This window comes from Nanorana parkeri, unplaced genomic scaffold (assembly GCF_000935625.1).
Source record: "Nanorana parkeri isolate BGI_ZX_2015 unplaced genomic scaffold, ASM93562v1 scaffold1441, whole genome shotgun sequence".
NCBI lineage: Eukaryota > Metazoa > Chordata > Amphibia > Anura > Dicroglossidae > Nanorana > Nanorana parkeri.
In genome coordinates, this window is record NW_017307709.1 from 334092 (window position 1) to 356681 (window position 22590).

The window sequence follows — 22590 nt, forward strand, 5'->3', positions numbered from 1 at the left end:
GTCATTTAATAATGAGTTAGAGGTTCAGGAGAGGAGGGGCATGGAGGGTATGGCAGGGGTGGGAATGAGATGTGGCAATAACAGGGGGGAGGGGAAATGAGGATGGAAAAGGTCACTGGAGGGTTGGGGGAGCTGAAAGATAAGACTGACATTCATAGCTGATAACGGGTAGAAGATCTCTTTATTTCTTCCATTAATAAACCTGAAGGCTGAGTATGGACACTCTATGTAGAGCAACTACAAGTCCCAGCATAACCAGCAGCATTATTATGGAGTAGTAGGTTGTATATGGCTGTAGTATGATGGAGGAGGAAGAGAAAGAGAGGGGTGGAAATAAAAGACGGGGAGGGGAAATGAGGATGTAAAAGGTCACTGGAGGGTTGGGGGAGCTAAAAGGCAAGACTGACATTCTCAGCTGATAACAGGTAGAAGATCTCTTTATTTCTTCCATTAATAAACCTGAAGGCTGAGTATGGACACTCTATCTAGAGGAACTACAAGTCCCAGCATAACCAGCAGCATTATTATGGAGTAGTAGGTTGTATATGGCTGTAGTATGATGGAGAGAAAGAGCAGATGGAGATATGAGGTGTCCTCCGATGTTCATATCAGAATATTTTCTTCTCACAGATGTACTTGTAGCTCTGGGAACAATGATCGTCATTCCACTTGTCTCTATTCTTTAACTGTGCGCAGTCTTCTCCTCCTCCGAGACCATGACCCTTCCAATTATCAGGCTGATTGTAAGCCCAGAACCTGAAGGAGAGACAATACCTATTAGAAGAAGACGCTGAGCAGAACCGGGACCTCCGAGGTCTTCACCGATCACTAAACTGAAACACTGAATGTTACTTTGTTAGCAAATACGTCCTCTGGAACAGGTCACTCCGGATAAAAAACATGTATTGCTGCTTGTCAGTCTTTGGATGAGGTGGCTGCATTAGTTTTCTGTTTGAGCACAAGACAATCCCTGTTTATCCTGATAGAAATCTAGTGTCACTTCCTGTCCACCCCAAAAATAAAACATTAAACAATATTATCAGCTCTCCCAATTCTCTTTCCTGGACCCGAGTATACAGTATCTCGCCCCCATGTGATAGAGATGTGGAGAGGGAGGACATCAAGTCCATAGACCTGGAGAAGTGACCAAAGCCACAACAATGTCCTTCAGAGCGAGGATCCGTCGGCGTGCGGCCTCATTAGACCATTTGGGGATATGTGAGAAGGATTTTGATATTCGAGGTCTCAGTGTCTTACTTTGGAGTCTTGTCATAAGATGTTCCGTCCACCCATCTCCAGGTTCCATCCGCATCCGTTAGGCCGATCCACAAGTAATCGACTTTTGTAAACCCGCGCAGAAAATTCTTCAGAAAGACAAAATATAGAACTGATTAGGAGATGAATATGGCGGATTTTCAATGTACAACTTTCTGTACACACGCCGCACTATGGAGCTCTCAGTATATTTATGGATTGGATAAGAAACTGGGGCATCAGTAGGAAACCCGCACTGGTAACAACACTTCACTCCCCAACACAAATGTAAATTTACCCCCCACCAAGACACAGACATGTTATGACCCATCTCCAGGTTGGTGACATCCCCGGGGATCAGCAGGAGAAAACAGACAGAAAGATCAAGAATAAAATAAGGAGGAGAGAGGAAATCTTTTCACAGTCCGTGGCAATCCAACATCAGATCAAAGACGATATTATTAATAGAAATATGTAGGTTCTCATTGCTGACCCCCTACATGCCAGTGGCCTGGCTAGAACTCTAGGCATAGAAGACCTGACCCATTGTAGGGATGATCTGAGGGACATAAGCGTGTCTTTCATGTCAGCCGACAATGCAGGCTGAGTCATTGCAGGATATGACTCCAAGTGTCACTAGGTGGCCCGAAATCACCGGGGTCTTTGGGAGGGATTATTACTCATGAGTGCTACTATCTCCCTGAAAACCTGGGGAATTGTGAGTATTGTCTCCCAGTTGAAAACTAGACCTTGTTGGTAGCCTTTGAGGTCCATATTTAACTTGTTCTTTTTCTTTTGTGGATGCAAACTAGACATGGGACATCAGAGACTACCGAAATGGTATCGTTTTTTTTATTGGAAGCCAAAAACCCCAGATAGAATGGATTGCATAATGGAGTCCCCGCAATTACTATCAGACAAAACCGCCTATTTATTACTCTATAAAGACCCGAATACAAAACAGAATCTAAACTATTAGATGATCAGGTGCTCTCAGAAGGGGTTATAAACAAAAAGGAATGGGCTTTCCTGGTATGATATGCTATATTTCTGCCACCTGCCCAACACTTGTAAATGCAGGCCGATAATTGCTATCATGAATAGCCTCACCCCACACACTCTCACAATACACAGACATCTTCCCACAACTGATAGTGATCAATCTACTCTCCTACATCCAAGATTCCAATCAGCTGTGGGGGAAAATGCAAAAACCACAAATGGGAATCCTCCATCACATGGTGATCACTGGATGTTTGTTCTCTATTTACATGGATTCCACATCATATTGGTCTCACTGCTCCTAATTACCATTTGACACAACTCCCGGACCCTAAACAAGTACAATTCATACTCAACAGTACGAGATTTACATGAGGACACAATTACTTACAATTATGAGAAAACATTCGTACAGCACTGCAACAACAACTTTGGACTTTCGTTCACATGTGTGATGGATCCCCGGACCTTAATATTTCTACATCTTCAGCTTTACCGTGACGCGATGGGAAACACACTCACTAGGAACCGTTTTACGCCAGCTAGCAACAACTTCCATCTCCACAATAAAGCTGTCACCATCAGACTGGAAAAATATATTCCCCAAAGCAAATTCTGCCGACTCATAAAAATCTGCTTGTTATATAATGTAGGGTTGCACAGATACCAAGTACAGTACTCGGTACAAGTACGAGTACATGTACCGATACTTTTGAGCTCCAAGACTAGACTAGAGAAAAGCTCAGAAGTTAGGAGGCGGCTGTCATGTGTAGGGAGCACACGGAGCTCCCGGGATTTGTACATCTCTGTTTTAATGTACGATGTTGTTTTTATAAATATAAATAAAGCGATGCACAGATACCAGTTTTTCGAGTACGAGTACTGGTACTTGCCGAGTACTTACAAGTACGAGTACTGATACATTTTTGTTTATTGTCATGTGACAGTTTTTCTAAAACAATACAGACAAATGATTTCAGGACAGTGGTGGAGCGCCAGAGCCCGGTCCCAGCTGCAACCGCTGCAACCCCGGTAGTTCTCATGAAAATGCCGAGTATCGGCACTGGTACTCGAAAAGTATCTGTGCAACCCTAATATAATGAGTATAATAAACAGAGGGAAGGGGCCTTTCCTCAGCCCTATGACACCTCCAAAATCTCATGAAAAATCTTATGGAAAACATCATTACAAAAAAAGTGTAAAACCAAGAAAACAAAATACCCCAACAAAGGGCCAGCAGCAGCTTCTAATGAGCAACAGAACTTGTTGCTGACAGAAACAACAAAAAAAAGGACCGTTGGGTCTATGGATGCAATGGGTGGCACACAATGTAATGCACAACAATGACAGTACAGAGACTACGGGGGGAGGTACACTCCACTCTCTGCAGCCCACCACACTGCAATTCACTAGACTGTAAAGGTGGCCATACACCTTACAACCATCGCAAGACTTTTGTCCGCCGATGGTTGTAAGCTAATTAAAAGCTTGTATGATCTGCCCATCTTGGACAGGCAGATCGTACTTGCGATCATCGCAAGCCCGCCCCCTGAGGGGCGGGTTTCCGATGACTGCAATGAGGGGCGGGCTTCCGATGACTGCAAACGGGCAGTGTGCACGTGCGCACGCCGGCCCGTCCGTCAGTTGTCGAACAAGCAGGCCACCAACCTGCCGAGAATCGTACAGTGTATGGGCACCTTAATGCAGCAGTGGACTTATGAAGCAATTCATATAGCACTGTATAAGCACTGTACAAGGAGCACAAACTGTCTTTACCCCACAAAGCTGTCAGCTGTTCCTCACTAGCGCCAAAACACAATGACAGAAGGACGCTGGCGGAGCTGACTTTTATAGAGAGGAGGCGGGCACATATTTGAAGACCCATAATTGGCCAGAAATGTTCTCCTGGCCAGAGTGTACAGGTCAGGCAAAGCAAGGTGAGGGGACAGTAAAGAATGGCTTTCCCGGCATCTCTGGTTCCTCATTTCACCATCAAAACTACGAAGGAATACAAAGAGTCATTTATGAGGGCCAGTGGCTCTAATATAGCAGATTGGACAGAACCAAAGACCAGGCGAACTTTGCTAAACCCCTTTTATTTATACTGTTGCTTATGTCTGTTCTTTATTCTATTCACTAAAGCAATATTAAAAAAAAAAATTAGGCTAAAACTCTGAGTGCACTTATTAGACATGAAGAACTTTTGCTTCTGTTAAGAAGCTACCTTAGTGCAAACTCTGTTACATTCCTGTCTAGGCGTGGCAGCATGTGCTGCAGCCCTTTTTTAAAGGTCAGAATTGCAACATCAGATGCTGCTTTGAATGGCGGATGTTTCTGATAACACATACTCTGGCTACCATGTGTGTGTATGAGGGTTAGATGTTCAGTGACTCTGCCCCGGTGATGAGAAATCTCTGTGCAGGGTGAAGCTGAGAGCCGAATCCTCACATTCTGGTGCCAGCAGTGGCATCTAATAGTGTAACTGTCACAGTGTGAAGTGACCATCTGATCACCATCCTCACCATCTCCCCCTCGCCATTGATGACCACCAGGTGGGCCTTCCTGTCCTCACACTCTTTCTTGGAGGCATTCCATGGTTTTGAGTCTGAAGACAAGTAGTAACAGCTGAGTCCATACTGAGTCCATCCCGTACTGCATATTGGATCAGCAGAGCCTGAGGGAGCAAGAAAGAGGATTATGAGGGTCACGCTAATATGTTTTGGTTATAGCAACACTGCTGCTGGGTGCCGCCATCTTGGATATGACATCGGCAGCCCCAGCACACTCCAAGTTGTCACTTAGGTGACATTCAAGAGTATTCACCTTCAGCAATGACATAAAAGGAGGTGAGGGGTGGGGTGAAGGAGCTGGGCCAGCAAAGACAGTATGTAGACACTCCCAGAAGAGGAGAGGATTATGATGTGTGAGGGAGGAGGGGGCTGGGCTAGGAGATTGACTACTCAATGTTTCTAGCAAGTGCAAAGCTTCCATGAAAGTGACACTAAACTAAAACTCCCTCCCAGTCCCCGAACTCTGAATAACAATGTATCTGATTTGTGTATCAGCTTGGAGCGTCACTCTCTCTCCTGACGACACAGAAGAAATGACACGTTGCTACAATGTAAAGTAGTGAGTGTACAGCTTGTATATCAGTGTACATTTGCTGTCCCCAACACACAGCCATTAATGTCTAAACCGCTGGCAACAAAAGTGAGTACACCCCCTAGGTGACAATGTCCCAATTGGGCCCAAAGTGTCAATACTGTATTTTGTGTGGCCGCCATTTTTTTCCAGCACGGCCTTAACCCTCTTGGGCATGGAGTTCACCAGAGCTTCACAGGTTGCCACTGGAGTCCTCTTCCACTCCCTCATGACGACATCACGGAGCTGGTGGATGTTAGAGACCTTGCGCTCCTCCACCTTCCCGTTTGAGGATGCCCCACAGATGCTCCATAGGGTTTAGGTCTGGAGACATGCTTGGCCAGTCCATCACCTTTACCCTCAGCTTCTTTAGCAAGACAGTGGTGGTCTTGGAGGTGTGTTTGGGGGGGTTATCATGTTGGAATACTGCCCTGCGGCCAAGTCTCCGGGGGCAGGGGATCATGCTCTGCTTCAGTATGTCACAGTACATGTTGGCATTCATGGTTCCCTCTGTAGCTCCAATACAAAACACAAAAATTCCCCAGCCTCAACCTGCCAGCCAGCCTGCATCCAAACAAGTAGCCCTGTCAACAGTATGCGTTAAAATCAGAGGTTTTAGTTGCACAAACTTTTGGCCAAAAATATGTAGAAGCCACACTGCCGCGCCAAGGCACCTCTGCAAAGTGTGGTCCTAACTCTATGTATCCGAGTCTCCAAGTGTGAGCATATTAATGAAGTTGATAAATTACATGCAGGTGTACCTGGAGGTAGCCAACTCCTCCTAATAAGGTGCAGGGACGCACTGGAGGCCCAGCAACCAAAAACTCCCCAGTGCCGGCAGCACTCATGCAGCCCCAGACCATGACACTCCCACCACCATGCGTGACTGTAGGCAAGACACACTTGTCTTTGTGCTCCTCACCTGGTTGCCGCCACACACGCGTGACACCATCTGAACCAAATGCGTTTATCTTGGTATCATCAGACCAGAGGACGCGGTTCCAGTAATCCGTGTCCTTAGTCTGCGTGTCTTCAGCAAACTGTTTGCGGGCTTTCTTGTGCATCATCTTTAGAGGAGGCTTCCTTCTGCGATGACAGCCATGCAGACCAATGTGATGCAGTGTGCGGCGTATGGTCTGAGCACTGACAGGCTGACCCCCCCCTCCCCCCCGCTACAACCTCTGCAGCAATGCTGGCAGCACTCATACCTCTATTTCCCAAAGACAACCTCTGGATATGACACTGAGCGCGTGCACCATGGCGAGGCCTGTTCTGAGGGGAACCTGTCCTGTTACACCGCTGTATGGTCTTGGCCTCCGTGCTGCAGCTCAGTGTCAGGGTCTCGGCAATCTTCTTATAGCCTCGGCCATCTTTATGTTTCAGATCCTCAGAGAGTTCTTTGCCATGAGGCGCCGTGTTGTACTTCCAGTGACCAGTATGAGAGAGTGAGAGCGAGAACACCAAATGTAACACACCTGAGACCTTGTAACACTAACGAGTCACATGACATCGGGAAGGGAAAATGGCTAATTGGGCCCAATTTGGACATTGTCACTTAGGGGTGTACTCACTTTTGTTGCCAGCGGTTTAGACATTAATGGCTGTGTGTTGGGGACAGAAAATGTACACTGATATACGAGCTGTACACTCACTACTTTACATTGTAGCCAACAGTCATTTCTTCTGTGTCGTCACATGACACGATATCATCCAATATTTACACAAATGTGAGGGGTGTACCCAGAGGTATGTCACGAGTGTACACACTAATGGGAGATACTGTACACAGACATCCCAACTCTCCCGGACGCTCCGGGAGTCTCCCGCAATTAGATAGCGGCCCCCTGCCGCCCGGGAGAGAAACACTTCCTCCCGGAAAGGATCAACCTTTCCCTGCGATCGTTTTTTTTCCGCGGCCCGTCGTCAGTCAGAAAAGAAAAAAGAAAGGCATACGAATCCATAGCTAGATTCCTATTGGCTATTGCACTTTGCAATAGCCAATAGCAAACTAGGTAATGCACCCGCCCACTGCTGCTGTCAATCAGCAGAGGGGGACCTGAATTTTTCTATCAGGTCCTCTTCTGGTGATTGAAAGCAGAGGGCGGGTGCAATAGCTAGTTTGCTATTGGCTATTGCAAAGTGCAATAGCCAATAGGCATCTAGCTATGGATTCGTATGCCTTTTTTAAAAATTATTATTATTCTGACGACTGCGACTGTCAGAATACTAAAAAAAAAAATCAGAAAAAAAAACCCTGCAGATAGCAAAGAAGCTATTGCTTCCTGTGCTACCTGCCATCGTTTCAGGGGGGTGCTCTCTCCCAGCCCCCCCTAACTCCCCCTCTGTGGATGGGGGGAGAGGGCACCTCCCTGAAAAGAGAGGGACACCTCCCTGAAATTGCTTCTTTCAGGTTGGGATCCCTGCTCTACATATCATCTTTCTTTGGAATTATGTAGAAGTAGAATTATACCGGGACCGACCTCTATAGCCTGTAGTGCAGACACCGCACCTCATAGTGGAAAGAACACCCAGCACTCGGGGTTCAGGAATGACAGTTCAGGTGCCATTGGCTGGAAAAGGATAAACCTTTCCTTTATATATAAGGAAATATATGTTAACCAGACTCACACCCTGGATCCCATCTGCCCAATGTACAGTACAGTGGCAGGCAGAAGCAGCAAATGGAACTGGAAACAGATGAATCCAGCCTAGGAAGCTATGTGATGTAATATCCCGCTATCCATGGCATTCCCAATATATTCAAACACCAACCAGAACTGTCAATCATGTTTTAGAAACCACTGTTTGTGGGCCCATAGACATGGACTGGAGGTCCAGAAGGTAGTTAGAAGGTTTACATAATAGTTATCAAGGCCCCTCTAATATACATTGAGCAGTATACAATTACCCGTGGCCTTATCAATGGAAATATTCTTCACTGAGGACTCGATCTCGGTGACTTTACTCATCAGGTCAGAATCTGTGAGAGACGGAAACCAATATCAGATAGTGTCATCAGGTTTATTGTTATATTGTACTCTACACATAGATATCCAAGACACGCCCACTACCCCGCCCACCCCTTTGGGGGTTACATTGTTTCTGCTAAAGAGAAGAATCAACTGGACTGATCTCTGCTCCCAGGCATTTAGTCATGTGACCATTGTGGTAAATGGTGGTTTGATGGGTAAGTGTTCCAGTCAGTGGAATGAGATCATCTTACTGTTTGCTTTCTGGATGTATTCCTCCAGTTTCTTCACAGTTCCCAGAATGTTCTGAATGTCATCGGAAAGAGAACCTGTAATAATAAGAATGGTGGGTGACCTCCACTATACATACAGAACATGTCCTCCAACATTTCAAGAGGTAAAAAGGTCCGCTTTGCCCAGTGTACCCCTTCCCCCCCAGTTTGGGAGCTTGGGCCTACCAGGGATATTTTTTTAAATAAAAGCTGCAGGTCTAAAAAATTTGATAACACCATTTACATTGACATTGTAGGGCCCCCGTCCCATGTAGTTGTGTCCTTAGTTGAAATTTAGTATGTTGGTTGCTCGGATGTAGTCAGCCTGAGCTGTTATCAATGTTTCAGGGCTCTGCAGGTCTTCCCTAAGCCTGGTAGAATGATCGCTCCTGTCTGCTGTTGGAGACGTGTGGGAAGGCTTGGAGGCAATAAATGTTTGGGAGCAGCTTTCCAAAGCTCTCTTCCCCCTTGGAGAATGCATGGTGTGAAGGCCGCCCTGTGGGCCTGACTTTGGCATGAGCCGTGTGCTGAGGGCCCACGTCACCATGTCAGAGCTGAAGTGGATATCTGAAGGGAACTGAAGAGAAGATCTATAGAAGAGGATCTTGCTGAAGAGTGTCACAGAGGAGGTGGGTAGAGGCTGCCGTCTGGACACTGTGAGGAGGACTCCTTGCCCACAGACTCAGGTATTTTTGTCTGCTTGCAAAAGGACAGAAGCCAGATTAGTGATCAGGAAAATACACTGACTGTCCTCATATGGTCACAGATTTATCTGGCTGTTCTCTGTTGGTCGGCATCTTATTAGAGGTCACTCTACTTCAGAATATCTGTCCTCCTATTTTGCACTTTTTCATGTATCCTGAACACCTGAACCCGCTCTCCTGTATGTTTGAGCATAGGAGGTTGCTCTCACTAGCTCCAGCTTCAATAGGTCTTCTTCATCACCCTCAGGGCGCATCACTTCAGCATCGAGGATGGGTGAACAGAAGAGCAGACAACGTGCAGTAACATGTTGTGGGAAATTGACTACTTCTTTGCCCACGGCCGCACTCCAGCTGAGACGCAGCGCTTTCCACATCACTCAGCCTCTCTGCTTATCCAACCGATGTGATCTGTCATGTTCACTTCTTTCAAATCAAAGATATTGTGTAAACAAGACAAAATTGAATTTAACAATTCCAAAGTTTTGTTACTTCCTGACCTTTCCAGGCACTTTGACTCTGCTATTGGAGGTCCTCCACTCTAAGGACATTCAGCACCATTGGGGATTCCCTCTCCAACTCATTGTTCATTGTAATGGTAAACCTGCCGTGTTGAAGGACTTCAATGTTCCTGAGACAACTAAAACTCCCTCAAGTGTTGGTTCCTGGCCGCCTCTTAAGTCCTACAGTCTCGGGGTTTCACCTCCCGCTTTGCTTGGTTACTACATTGAGGAAAGAAAGGAGACAGCTTGACCTCCACTCAGGATTCTCTAACCTGAACTAGGAACATTGTCCTCCTCCTCGATGCCGAGTATAAGTATCCGTCCTGCTTGTTATTTGTCCATGAATTTTCCATCTGAATGTTTGCCAGGATTTGGCCTCGGCTCCTCTGGGGGGTTGTACCTGGTTTGTTTGGCTGATTCACTACAACCTTTCTTTGTGGTTCCTATGAGTTCATTTACCCGCTGTTACTTGTGAGACTCTGTCTGATGTTCTGTAGTCTAGCCTGTGCCAGTCATGCTGCCAAATTATATTATAGTATATTCTACTGTTTCATTTTGCAATTACGTTTTTGGAAAGTTGTATCTAAATCAATTTCAGTGTCTTGTCTGTTAACAAAGCATTATGAGGTTACATCTGATCAAATGTTACAAATATTGAGTTGTGTCTACTTCCCCTACCCTCCTCCTCCTCCACAGAATGATGTATCCCGGATATCCTTCCAATACCCTTACAGAAGTAGCTCATTACCAATCCAGAATTCTATACACTCACCATTATTCCTGAGAAGTGACATCTCCTCTCTCATACCTTTATCTGGAAAGGAACCAGAAAACCATATCAGAGAACCCATGTTAGACCCAAATCCGAGTCTCATCCCCAGTCATCGGTAGAGAAATACTGCACATACATTCCATACATTGTGTACACATACAGACTCAGTAACTCTGCTGAAGGTCAGACTCATAGACATCTGTGAATAGAAAGGTGGGCAGTCCCGGGAAATCACTGGTTAAGTTACATTGTTATTATATCATAGTGGGTTACCCAATGATTGCCAGCTCACTGCCAAAAAAAAAGAACACCAGAATGTGTATGCGTGAAATCGTGTTTCCATGTTTAGTTCTCTCCATCTGTAGATCATAATGGGAAGAGATGAACATCAGGATGAGGACAGAGAGGCTTTAGACTTGGGTCATATGAACACCAGGTGCAGGTAGAGCATTTCAGAAAAATTTGGGGGGATATAATAAATTTTCAGACCCAAAACGAGCATTTTAACATGTGTGCAAAAAAATGCAAAAATGGCTCTCGCAGAGAAAGGGTTAAATGTAGAAATTTTGCAGAAAATTCTTTCTGGAACTGCACTGCATCCCCGGCACCTCTTCCCCTTACATCCCGGCACCTCTTCCCCTTTCATCCCCGGCACCCCTTCCCCTTACATCCCTGGCACCTCTTCCCCTTACATTCCCGCCACCACACCCCTTCCCCTTACATCCCCGGCACCCCTTTCCCTTACATCCCCAGCACCTCTTTCCCTTTACATCCCCAGCACCCCTTCCCCTTACATCCCCGGCACCCCTTCCCCTTACATCCCCGGCACCTTTTCCCATTACATCGCCGGCAGCCCTTCCCCTTACATCCCCGGCACCCTCTCCCTCTCTCCTGGCTGTCCCTCCTCTCCCTCTCCTTTCTCTCTCTCCTGGCTTTCTCTCCTCATTCTCTCTAAAGGCTGTCTCTTCTCGCTCTCTCTCCTGGCTGACTCTCCTTTCTCTCTTCATTCTCTCTCTCTTCTGGTTATCTCTCCTCACTCTCTAACTATACTGTATACTATAATATACATACAGTATCTCCCAGAAGTGAGTACACCCCTCACATCTTTGTAAATATTGGATGATATCAGGTCATGTGATGACACAGAAGAAATGACACGTTGCTACAATGTAAAGCAGTGAGTGTACAGCTTGTATATCAGTGTACATTTGCTGTCCCCAACACACAGCCATTAATGTCTAAACCGCTGGCAACAAAAGTGAGTACACCCCTAAGTGACAATGTCCAAATTGTACCCAAAGTGTCAATATTTTGTGTGGCCGCCATTATTTTCCAGCACGGCCTTAACCCTCTTGAGCATGAAGTTCACCAGAGCTTCACAGGTTGCCACTGGAGTCCTCTTCCCCTCCCCCATGACGACATCACGCAGCTGGTGGATGTTAGAGACCTTGCGCTCCTCCACCTTCCGTTTGAGGATGCCCCACAGATAGTCAATAGGATTAGGTCTGGAGACATGCTTTAGCAACGCAGTGGTGGTCTTGGAGGTGTGTTTGGAGTCCTTATCATGTTGGAATACTGCCCTGTGGCCCAGTATCCGGGGGGAGGGGATCATGCTCTGCTTCAGTATGTCACATGTTGCCATTCATGGTTCCCTCTATGAACTGTAGCTCCCCAGTGCCGGCATCACTCATGCAGCCCCAGACCATGACACTAGCACCACCATGCCTGACTGTAGGCAAGACACACTTGTCTTTGTACTCCTCACCTGGTTGCTACCACACACGGGTGACACCATCTGATGCCAGCGGTTTAGACATTAATGGCTGTGTGTTGAGTTATTTTGAGGGGACAGAAAATGTACTCTGATATACAAGCTGTACACTCACTACGTTACATTGTAGCCAAGTGTCATTTCTTCTGTGTCGTCACATGACACGATATCATCCAATATTTACACAAATTTGAGGGGTGCACAGAGGTATGTCAGGGGTGTACTCACTTCTGTAGAAGTAGAATTCTACTGGAATCTACCTAAATAAACTTTGGTGCAAACACCGCACCTCATAGTGGAATGAACACCCAGTACTCGGGGTTCAGGAATGACAGATCAGGTGCCATTGGCTGGAATAGGATAAACTTACTGTTCAGTTTCTGCACCTCTTCTGCCAGGCTCCCCAAAACTCCCAGAATCCTCTGAATGTCACTGGAAAGAGAAGCTGAAATACACAAAATATATGTTAACCACCTGAGGACCAACATGTTACACTCCCTTCCTGCCCGGGCCGTTATTCATTGCTGTGATCATTTGACTGACCGTGACTTGGTCACACAGCACTGAACCCCATGCCGGTATTGAGGGGGTTACAACATGGAGCTTGGTAATGGTCACTAGATACATGGGGTTGTTTTATATAACTTCCTCCCAGCCATACGGTGGATGAAAGCTGCTCTCATTGCATGTTCATCATTGGATAGAGCTGAGGAGCGTGGCCCTAGTGATGGGAGTACCATGTGAATGGCACTCGTCCAGTGTTGGCTGGGTGAAAGTTGTACAAATTAGCCGGTAAAAGAGCAGGTCATACACAGAGGGAGGAGGTGAAAGGGTTAAGGTACAGATGTGCAGGATAAGGGAGGTGAGGGGTTAATATACAGGTCAGATCGGAGAGAGGATGAAGAGGATGAAGCTGACATAAGCTGTAGAGGGGTGACTGGGCACCGGTACTGGATGACGCTGTTTCTGGTACTTATGTACTAAGCCCTCATTGGCTCTGTACCCTTGTGACCTGAGCTGTCCTCCTGCGTATAATAACACATTAGACCGGAGAGAAGGAAGTAATGGCAATGATCTATTCTATATTTCTTTATTTGCTGTCAGTCTCCTCACCTGCTTCACGGGGCATTCTACATTCTCTGTTCTACAACAGATGGTTGTTTGATTATCAGAGGCCACCAAAGTTCTGATATAAGAGCTTTTCCCCGGAATATTGGGCACCTCTATAGTTCCTCTCTATGTCACTTTGCTGGTCCCCTTTTTATTTCATTTTTTTGCCCTCTTTTCATGCCGGGTTGTTTGCCGAGAATGTGAATCTATCTTCTGGGTCTTCTTCCAGCTGTACCTCGGGGACAGGACTCGCACCCTGGATCCCATCTGCCCAATGTACAGTACAGTGGCAGGCAGAAGCAGCAAATGGAACTGCCAATCATGTTTCAGAAACCACTGTTTGTGGGTCCATAGATATGGACTGGAGGTCCAGAAGGTGGTTAGAAGGTTAGAAAATGGTTATCATGGCCCCGCTAATATACATTGAGCAGTATACAATTACCCGTGGCCTTATCAATGGAAATATTCTTCACTGAGGACTCGATCTCGGTGACTTTACTCATCAGGTCAGAATCTGTGAGAGACGGAAACCAATATCAGATAGTGTCATCAGGTTTATTGTTATATTGTACTCTACACATAGATATCCAAGACACGCCCACTACCCCGCCCACCCCTTTGGGGGTTACATTGTTTCTGCTAAAGAGAAGAATCAACTGGACTGATCTCTGCTCCCAGGCATTTAGTCATGTGACCATTGTGGTAAATGGTGGTTTGATGGGTAAGTGTTCCAGTCAGTGGAATGAGATCATCTTACTGTTTGCTTTCTGGATGTATTCCTCCAGTTTCTTCACAGTTCCCAGAATGTTCTGAATGTCATCGGAAAGAGAACCTGTAATAATAAGAATGGTGGGTGACCTCCACTATACATACAGAACATGTCCTCCAACATTTCAAGAGGTAAAAAGGTCCGCTTTGCCCAGTGTACCCCTTCCCCCCCAGTTTGGGAGCTTGGGCCTACCAGGGATATTTTTTTAAATAAAAGCTGCAGGTTTAAAAAGATTAATAACAACATTTACATTGACATTGTAGGGCCCCCGTCCTATGTAGTTGTGTCCTTAGTTGAAATTTAGTATGTTGGTTGCTCGGATGTAGCCAGCCTGAGCTGTTATCCATGTTTCAGGGCTCTGCAGGTCTTCCCTAATCCTGGTAGAATGATCGCTCCTGTCTGCTGTTGGAGAAGTGTGGGAAGGTTTGGAGATAATAAATGTTTGGGAGCAGCTTTCCAGAGCTCTCTTCCCCCCTTGGAGAATGCATGGTGTGAAGGCCGCCCTGTGGGCCTGACTTTGGCATGAGCCGTGTGCTGAGGGCCCACGTCACCATGTCAGAGCTGAAGTGGATATCTGAAGGGAACTGAAGAGAAGATCTATAGAAGAGGATCTTGCTGAAGAGTGTCACAGAGGAGGTGGGTAGAGGCTGCCGTCTGGACACTGTGAGGAGGACTCCTTGCCCACAGACTCAGGTATTTTTGTCTGCTTGCAAAAGGACAGAAGCCAGATTAGTGATCAGGAAAATACACTGACTGTCCTCATATGGTCACAGATTTATCTGGCTGTTCTCTGTTGGTCGGCATCTTATTAGAGGTCACTCTACTTCAGAATATCTGTCCTCCTATTTTGCACTTTTTCATGTATCCTGAACACCTGAACCCGCTCTCCTGTATGTTTGAGCATAGGAGGTTGCTCTCACTAGCTCCAGCTTCAATAGGTCTTCTTCATCACCCTCAGGGCGCATCACTTCAGCATCGAGGATGGGAGAACAGAAGAGCAGACAACGTGCGGTTGCTCTTTGCCCACGGCCGCACTCCAGCTGAGACGCAGCGCTTTCAAAACCACTCAGCCTCTCTGCTTATCCAACCGATGTGATCTGTCGTGTTCACTTCTTTACAATCAAAGATATTGTGCAAACAAGACAAAATTGAATCTAGCAATTCCAAAGTTTTGTTACTTCCTGATCTCTCCAGGCACTTTGACTCTGCTATTGGAGGTCCTCCACTCTATGGACATTCAGCACCATTGGGGATTCCCTCTACAACTCATTGTTCATTATAATGGTAAACCTGCCGTGTTGAAGGACTTCAATGTTCCTGAGACAACTAAAACTCCCTCAAGTGGTGATTCCTGACCGGCCTCTAAGTCCTCCAGTCTCTGGGCTTCACCTCCCACGTTGTTGGTTACTACATTGAGGAAAGAAAGGAGACAGCTTGACCTCCACTCAGGATTCTCCAACCTGAACTGCCACATTGTGGGATGAAGTCTAGAACTAGGAACATGGTACTCCTCCTCGATGCCGAGTATAAGTATCCGTCCTGCTTGTTATTTGTCCATGAATTTTCCATCTGAATGTTTGCCAGGATTTGGCCTCGGCTCCTCTGGGGGGTTGTACCTGGTTTGTTTGGCTGATTCACTACAACCTTTCTTTGTGGTTCCTATGAGTTCAGTTACCCGGTGTTACTTGTGAGACTCCGTCTGATGTTTTGTAGTCTAGCCTGTGCCGGTCATGCTGCCGAATTATATTATAGTATATTATACTGTTTCATTTTGCAATGACGTTTTTGGAAAGTTGTATCTAAATCAATTTCAGAGTCTTGTCTGCTAACAAAGCATTATGGGGTTACATCTGATCAAATTATGCAAATGTTGATTTGTGTCTACTTCCCCTTCCCTCCTCCCCCACAGAATGATGTATCCCAGATATCCTTCCACTACCCTCCCCCTCCACAGAATGATGTATCCCGGATATCCTTCCAATACCCTTACAGAAGTAGCTCATTACCAATCCAGAATTCTATACACTCACCATTATTCCTGAGAAGTGACATCTCCTCTCTCATACCTTTATCTGGAAAGGAACCAGAAAACCATATCAGAGAACCCATGTTAGACCCAAATCCGAGTCTCATCCCCAGTCATCGGTAGAGAAATACTGCACATACATTACCCCCATTATGGATCATATGAACACCAGGTTCAAGCAGAACATTTGAGAAAAATTTGGGGGGCTATAATCAATTTTCAGACCCAAAATGAGCATTTTAAAGTGTGCAAAAAATGCAAAAAGTGTGCAAAAAAAAAAAGGCAGAGAAAGGGTTAAAAGTCGAAATTTGGAACTGCAGTACATCCCTGGCACCCCTTCACTTTACATCCCCGGCACCCCTTCACCTTACATCCCCAACACCTCTTCCCCTTACATCCCCGGCATCCCTTCCCCTTACATCCCTGGCACCCCTTCCCCTTACATCCCCGGCACCCCTTCCCCTTACATCCCCAGCACCCCTTCCCCTTACATCCCCGGCACCCCTTCCCCTTACATCCCCAGCACCCCTTCCCCTTACATCCCCGGCACCCCTTCCCCTTACATCCCCAGCACCCCTTCCCCTTACATCCCCGGCACCCCTTCCCCTTACATCCCCAGCACCCCTTCCCCTTACATCCCCGGCACCCCTTCCCCTTACATCCCCAGCACCCCTTCCCCTTACATCCCCGGCACCCCTTCCCCTTACATCCCCAGCACCCCTTCCCCTTACATCCCCGGCACCCCTTCCCCTTACATCCCCAGCACCCCTTCCCCTTACATCCCCGGCACCCCTTCCCCTTACATCCCCAGCACCCCTTCCCCTTACATCCCCGGCACCCCTTCCCCTTACATCCCCAGCACCCCTTCCCCTTACATCCCCGGCACCCCTTCCCCTTACATCCCCAGCACCCCTTCCCCTTACATCCCCGGCACCCCTTCCCCTTACATCCCCAGCACCCCTTCCCCTTACATCCCCGGCACCCCTTCCCCTTACATCCCCAGCACCCCTTCCCCTTACATCCCCGGCACCCCTTCCCCTTACATCCCCAGCACCCCTTCCCCTTACATCCCCGGCACCCCTTCCCCTTACATCCCCAGCACCCCTTCCCCTTACATCCCCGGCACCCCTTCCCCTTACATCCCCAGCACCCCTTCCCCTTACATCCCCGGCACCCCTTCCCCTTACATCCCCAGCACCCCTTCCCCTTACATCCCCGGCACCCCTTCCCCTTACATCCCCAGCACCCCTTCCCCTTACATCCCCGGCACCCCTTCCCCTTACATCCCCAGCACCCCTTCCCCTTACATCCCCGGCACCCCTTCCCCTTACATCCCCAGCACCCCTTCCCCTTACATCCCCGGCACCCCTTCCCCTTACATCCCCAGCACCCCTTCCCCTTACATCCCCGGCACCCCTTCCCCTTACATCCCCAGCACCCCTTCCCCTTACATCCCCGGCACCCCTTCCCCTTACATCCCCAGCACCCCTTCCCCTTACATCCCCGGCACCCCTTCCCCTTACATCCCCAGCACCCCTTCCCCTTACATCCCCGGCACCCCTTCCCCTTACATCCCCAGCACCCCTTCCCCTTACATCCCCGGCACCCCTTCCCCTTACATCCCCAGCACCCCTTCCCCTTACATCCCCGGCACCCCTTCCCCTTACATCCCCAGCACCCCTTCCCCTTACATCCCCGGCACCCCTTCCCCTTACATCCCCAGCACCCCTTCCCCTTACATCCCCGGCACCCCTTCCCCTTACATCCCCAGCACCCCTTCCCCTTACATCCCCGGCACCCCTTCCCCTTACATCCCCAGCACCCCTTCCCCTTACATCCCCGGCACCCCTTCCCCTTACATCCCCAGCACCCCTTCCCCTTACATCCCCGGCACCCCTTCCCCTTACATCCCCAGCACCCCTTCCCCTTACATCCCCGGCACCCCTTCCCCTTACATCCCCAGCACCCCTTCCCCTTACATCCCCGGCACCCCTTCCCCTTACATCCCCAGCACCCCTTCCCCTTACATCCCCGGCACCCCTTCCCCTTACATCCCCAGCACCCCTTCCCCTTACATCCCCGGCACCCCTTCCCCTTACATCCCCAGCACCCCTTCCCCTTACATCCCCGGCACCCCTTCCCCTTACATCCCCAGCACCCCTTCCCCTTACATCCCCGGCACCCCTTCCCCTTACATCCCCAGCACCCCTTCCCCTTACATCCCCGGCACCCCTTCCCCTTACATCCCCAGCACCCCTTCCCCTTACATCCCCGGCACCCCTTCCCCTTACATCCCCAGCACCCCTTCCCCTTACATCCCCGGCACCCCTTCCCCTTACATCCCCAGCACCCCTTCCCCTTACATCCCCGGCACCCCTTCCCCTTACATCCCCAGCACCCCTTCCCCTTACATCCCCGGCACCCCTTCCCCTTACATCCCCAGCACCCCTTCCCCTTACATCCCCGGCACCCCTTCCCCTTACATCCCCAGCACCCCTTCCCCTTACATCCCCGGCACCCCTTCCCCTTACATCCCCAGCACCCCTTCCCCTTACATCCCCGGCACCCCTTCCCCTTACATCCCCAGCACCCCTTCCCCTTACATCCCCGGCACCCCTTCCCCTTACATCCCCAGCACCCCTTCCCCTTACATCCCCGGCACCCCTTCCCCTTACATCCCCAGCACCCCTTCCCCTTACATCCCCGGCACCCCTTCCCCTTACATCCCCAGCACCCCTTCCCCTTACATCCCCGGCACCCCTTCCCCTTACATCCCCAGCACCCCTTCCCCTTACATCCCCGGCACCCCTTCCCCTTACATCCCCAGCACCCCTTCCCCTTACATCCCCGGCACCCCTTCCCCTTACATCCCCAGCACCCCTTCCCCTTACATCCCCGGCACCCCTTCCCCTTACATCCCCAGCACCCCTTCCCCTTACATCCCCGGCACCCCTTCCCCTTACATCCCCCCACCTCTTCCTTTTTCATCTCCAGCACCCTTTCCCCTTACATCCCCGACACCCCTTCCCTTTTCATCCTTGATATCCCACCTTATTATTACATACCTTTCAACCCTTCCTCTTTATATCCCCGGGAACCTTTTCCTTTACATACCTCTCATGGACAGGGGTACAGAGCATATGGGGAAGGGGAAAGCCCATAAGTATGTGAGGTATCGCCGTCCATGCAAATTAACCAGCACAATGAGATTGCCCGAGCTATCCTGCGAGCTAAAATCCTTCCCTCTATCCTTGTATGCCAGACGCTCAATTTAGGGAGGCTTGTCACCAACTGCAGTTTGTCAGCTGATTAGCAACCACCAGTGACATTGTTAGTAATATGAGGTAACAATCTCTCCCCAATCGGTTCTGCGTAAACCAGGGAGGTTATGCAGCTTGTCGGCTGAGCCGGATACTTACGATCCCAGTGTTTTTTCGTTTGCTGATTTGCATTCTGTGCCTATTTATCTCATCTGTTTGCGAGTATGCTTTTAGCTCTTCATATACCGTTTTATTAAAGCGTTTTTTACCCGATGGAGGCACTCTCTTTCTTTTTCATTTTGGTTAGGAGCGTGTCTATGGGAATGTTGGACCATACATCCCACGCTTTGCATTGCACTCGGTGATGTCAGGCTTGGATGCAGCTGCTCGGCCATGGAGACCCATTCCATGACGTTCTCTACGCACTGTTGTTGCGCCAATCTGAAGGCCACATGGAGTTTGAATGTCTGTAGCTATTGACTCTGCAGACAGTTGGCGACTTCTGCGCACTGTGCGATTCAGCATGCGCTGACCCCGCTCTGTCATGTGACGTGGCCGACCACTTCCTGGCTGAGTTGTTGTTGTTCCCGGTTGCTTCCACTTTGTTATAATCCCGGTAACAGGTGACCGCGGCGGAATATTTAGTAGCCGGGAAATGTCACGGATGGACTTATTGCACAGGTGACAACCTATCACGGCACCACGCTTGTAGTCACTGAGCTCTTGAGAGCGGCCAATTCTTTCACCAATGTCTGTAGAAGCGTCTGCATGCCGAGGGGCCTCGTCCTATACACCGGGGGCCATGGAGGGGATTGGAGGAACACCTGAATTCAATGATTTGGAGGGGGAGGGGCCAATACTTTTGGCAATATAGTGTATTTCTAGGTGGGCAGTACAGAAAAATATGAATATAGGTAAAAAATCACAAAATACAAGAAAGAAAATTAAATACAGAGATTTGACTTTCTGTCATTAAATAAAAAGGAAGTCTTGTTTATCCTGCAGGAGGAGCTCACCAAGAAAATTCTATAACCACCTTTACATCCCCGACACCCCTTCCCCTTCCATTTACACCCTTATATCCTATAGCAAAGGCTCTTCTGTCAAAATCCCGACCTTTTTACAATTTTCTATATGTAAACTATAATTCTGCTTTAAGACTTGGTGCTTGCCCCCTTCTAGCCGTGCCGCCCCAGGCACCAACCCCTCAGTGCCATCATGTCCTGCCAATCTGATGAGGAGCAAAACAATAAACTGATATTCTGTAATAAATGAGAATAAAAATGAAACAAACAAAATCATTATAATAATTAGAGATACTCACGGTATATGAACAGCAGACTCATGAGGGAGACCAAAATAAGGAACCCCAATATTAGGAGGACCCCCAGGATCAGTATCACCCGGTATTGGGTGTTCTTGGCTGCTGGAATAGATACAGACGGAGAGGATAGTGAATGAGCCGGTGTGTATCAGCTGCTATAATAACCCTCCGTAACTCTTATCTCACATAAAGCCATTGTGGCCCCATCTGTGTGGACGTTCTCAGCACACAAAGCTAACCCATAAGAGCTGCAAAGACTAAGGGGTCTATTTATAAATAATTCCCGGGGCCCTTCACCCTTCACACATCTGTGAATGTTCATTTTGTGTGAATAATGGCAAAAATTAACTTATTTAATATATTTTCTATTCAGGCTGAATGTATTGTGATGTAATACTACTTTATGGCCACTAGATGGAGTCTAGGAAACACACACTTCTTTTCTGTGCTCCTCAGCTCCAGCTAGTGGACAGAATGCAGTAATAAATCATAATACATTCTACCTTTAAAGAAAATTTATTAAGAATGTTCATTTTTGAAATTATTCACACACTATGTATGGTCCCAGATACTGGCAGGGTGAAGGGCCCTGAACATTGTTTATAAATGGACCCCTAAGTGAGTAAGGGTCTGTTACATCATAGCTTTGTGCTAAACACACGGCATCTGTGCATTCAGTGCAAGCTATCACACCGCTCGCTACGAAGGTTCAATCATCCAGGTCATGGTATATTTGTACAAGTCATTCTGCATTGAGGAAGCTGGTCGGATGATCAGTGAAATGTCTTCAAGAAAAATACAGAAAGTCCAGTTGCCTTGGTTTAGTTTTTACGCCGATACAGACATAGGAAGAGGTCGGATCTGATTGGGTGCAACATAAAGTCCGTGTTGTAGTATTAGTAGAAGTAGAAATGTATGTTATAAATTGTGGCTCCTCAGATGTCTATTGATGAAGAACAATGATTGTGCGTTCCCCTAATGATGAAGAACAATGATTGTGCGTTCCCCTAATGATGATGAACAATGATTGTGCGTTCCCCTAATGATGAAGAACAATGATTGTGCGTTCCCCTAATGATGATGGAATATATATGAGGTGCCGGTATGCTAATGTTGGGTCTTTATACAATGACATATAATAACAGGATCTCTGGCTACAGGGACTCTGCAGAGAGAAGAGATTGGAACACATTGGTGTCCCGTCTCCTCGGAATGTCTTGCTGTCCTGCAGGAGTCCAGGTTGAGGTCATGTCAATGAGGTGTTCCGGAATCCCAGGAATCCGTGTCTCTGGATGAGCTGCTTGTACAAATTCCTAATACAACGAGTCGTGGTGTCAAATCTTTATGTTTGGGACTGTCCCACATGGCAGCTGTCCAGCACTGGAGTGTAAAAGTCTCAGGTCAGATCTTCGGTCCTCCGGCCACGTCTGAGGACCTCCACGTGTGTTCATTTCTCTGCTTTGTATCTCTTCTCTGAACCATCAGAACCGTCACCCTAAGCCGAGGTCACCGCGTTCCTTATCAATATACGGCAATGGGTGAGGAGGAGGCGGAGCCTCGGTATAAGAACTTACCTTTGTCTCTCCTCATCCTCTGTACATCCAGGTCACTCATTTTGGCATACGTGTTCATGCAAGAGTCCCCTGAAGAGGAACATAATACAAAGAGTTATTATTCCAGGGAGAGTATTCACACATACAGGTGAAACTCGAATAA

At 47.9% G+C, this 22590-nt stretch overlaps 1 protein-coding gene across 1 annotated transcript; it reads right to left on the bottom strand.

Annotated features, from left to right (window-relative positions):
* Nucleotides 1–1231: 1231 nt before the first annotated feature.
* LOC108798277 (C-type lectin domain family 10 member A-like) lies at nucleotides 1232–12873 on the bottom strand. Its single transcript, XM_018570009.1, has 3 exons — nucleotides 12756–12873; nucleotides 4779–4930; nucleotides 1232–1364 (listed from the first exon to the last, which is right to left on the bottom strand). Exons 1-3 carry the CDS (start codon nucleotides 12871–12873, stop codon nucleotides 1254–1256), a joined length of 381 nt encoding a protein of 126 aa, XP_018425511.1. The 3' UTR covers nucleotides 1232–1253.
* Nucleotides 12874–22590: the final 9717 nt, after the last annotated feature.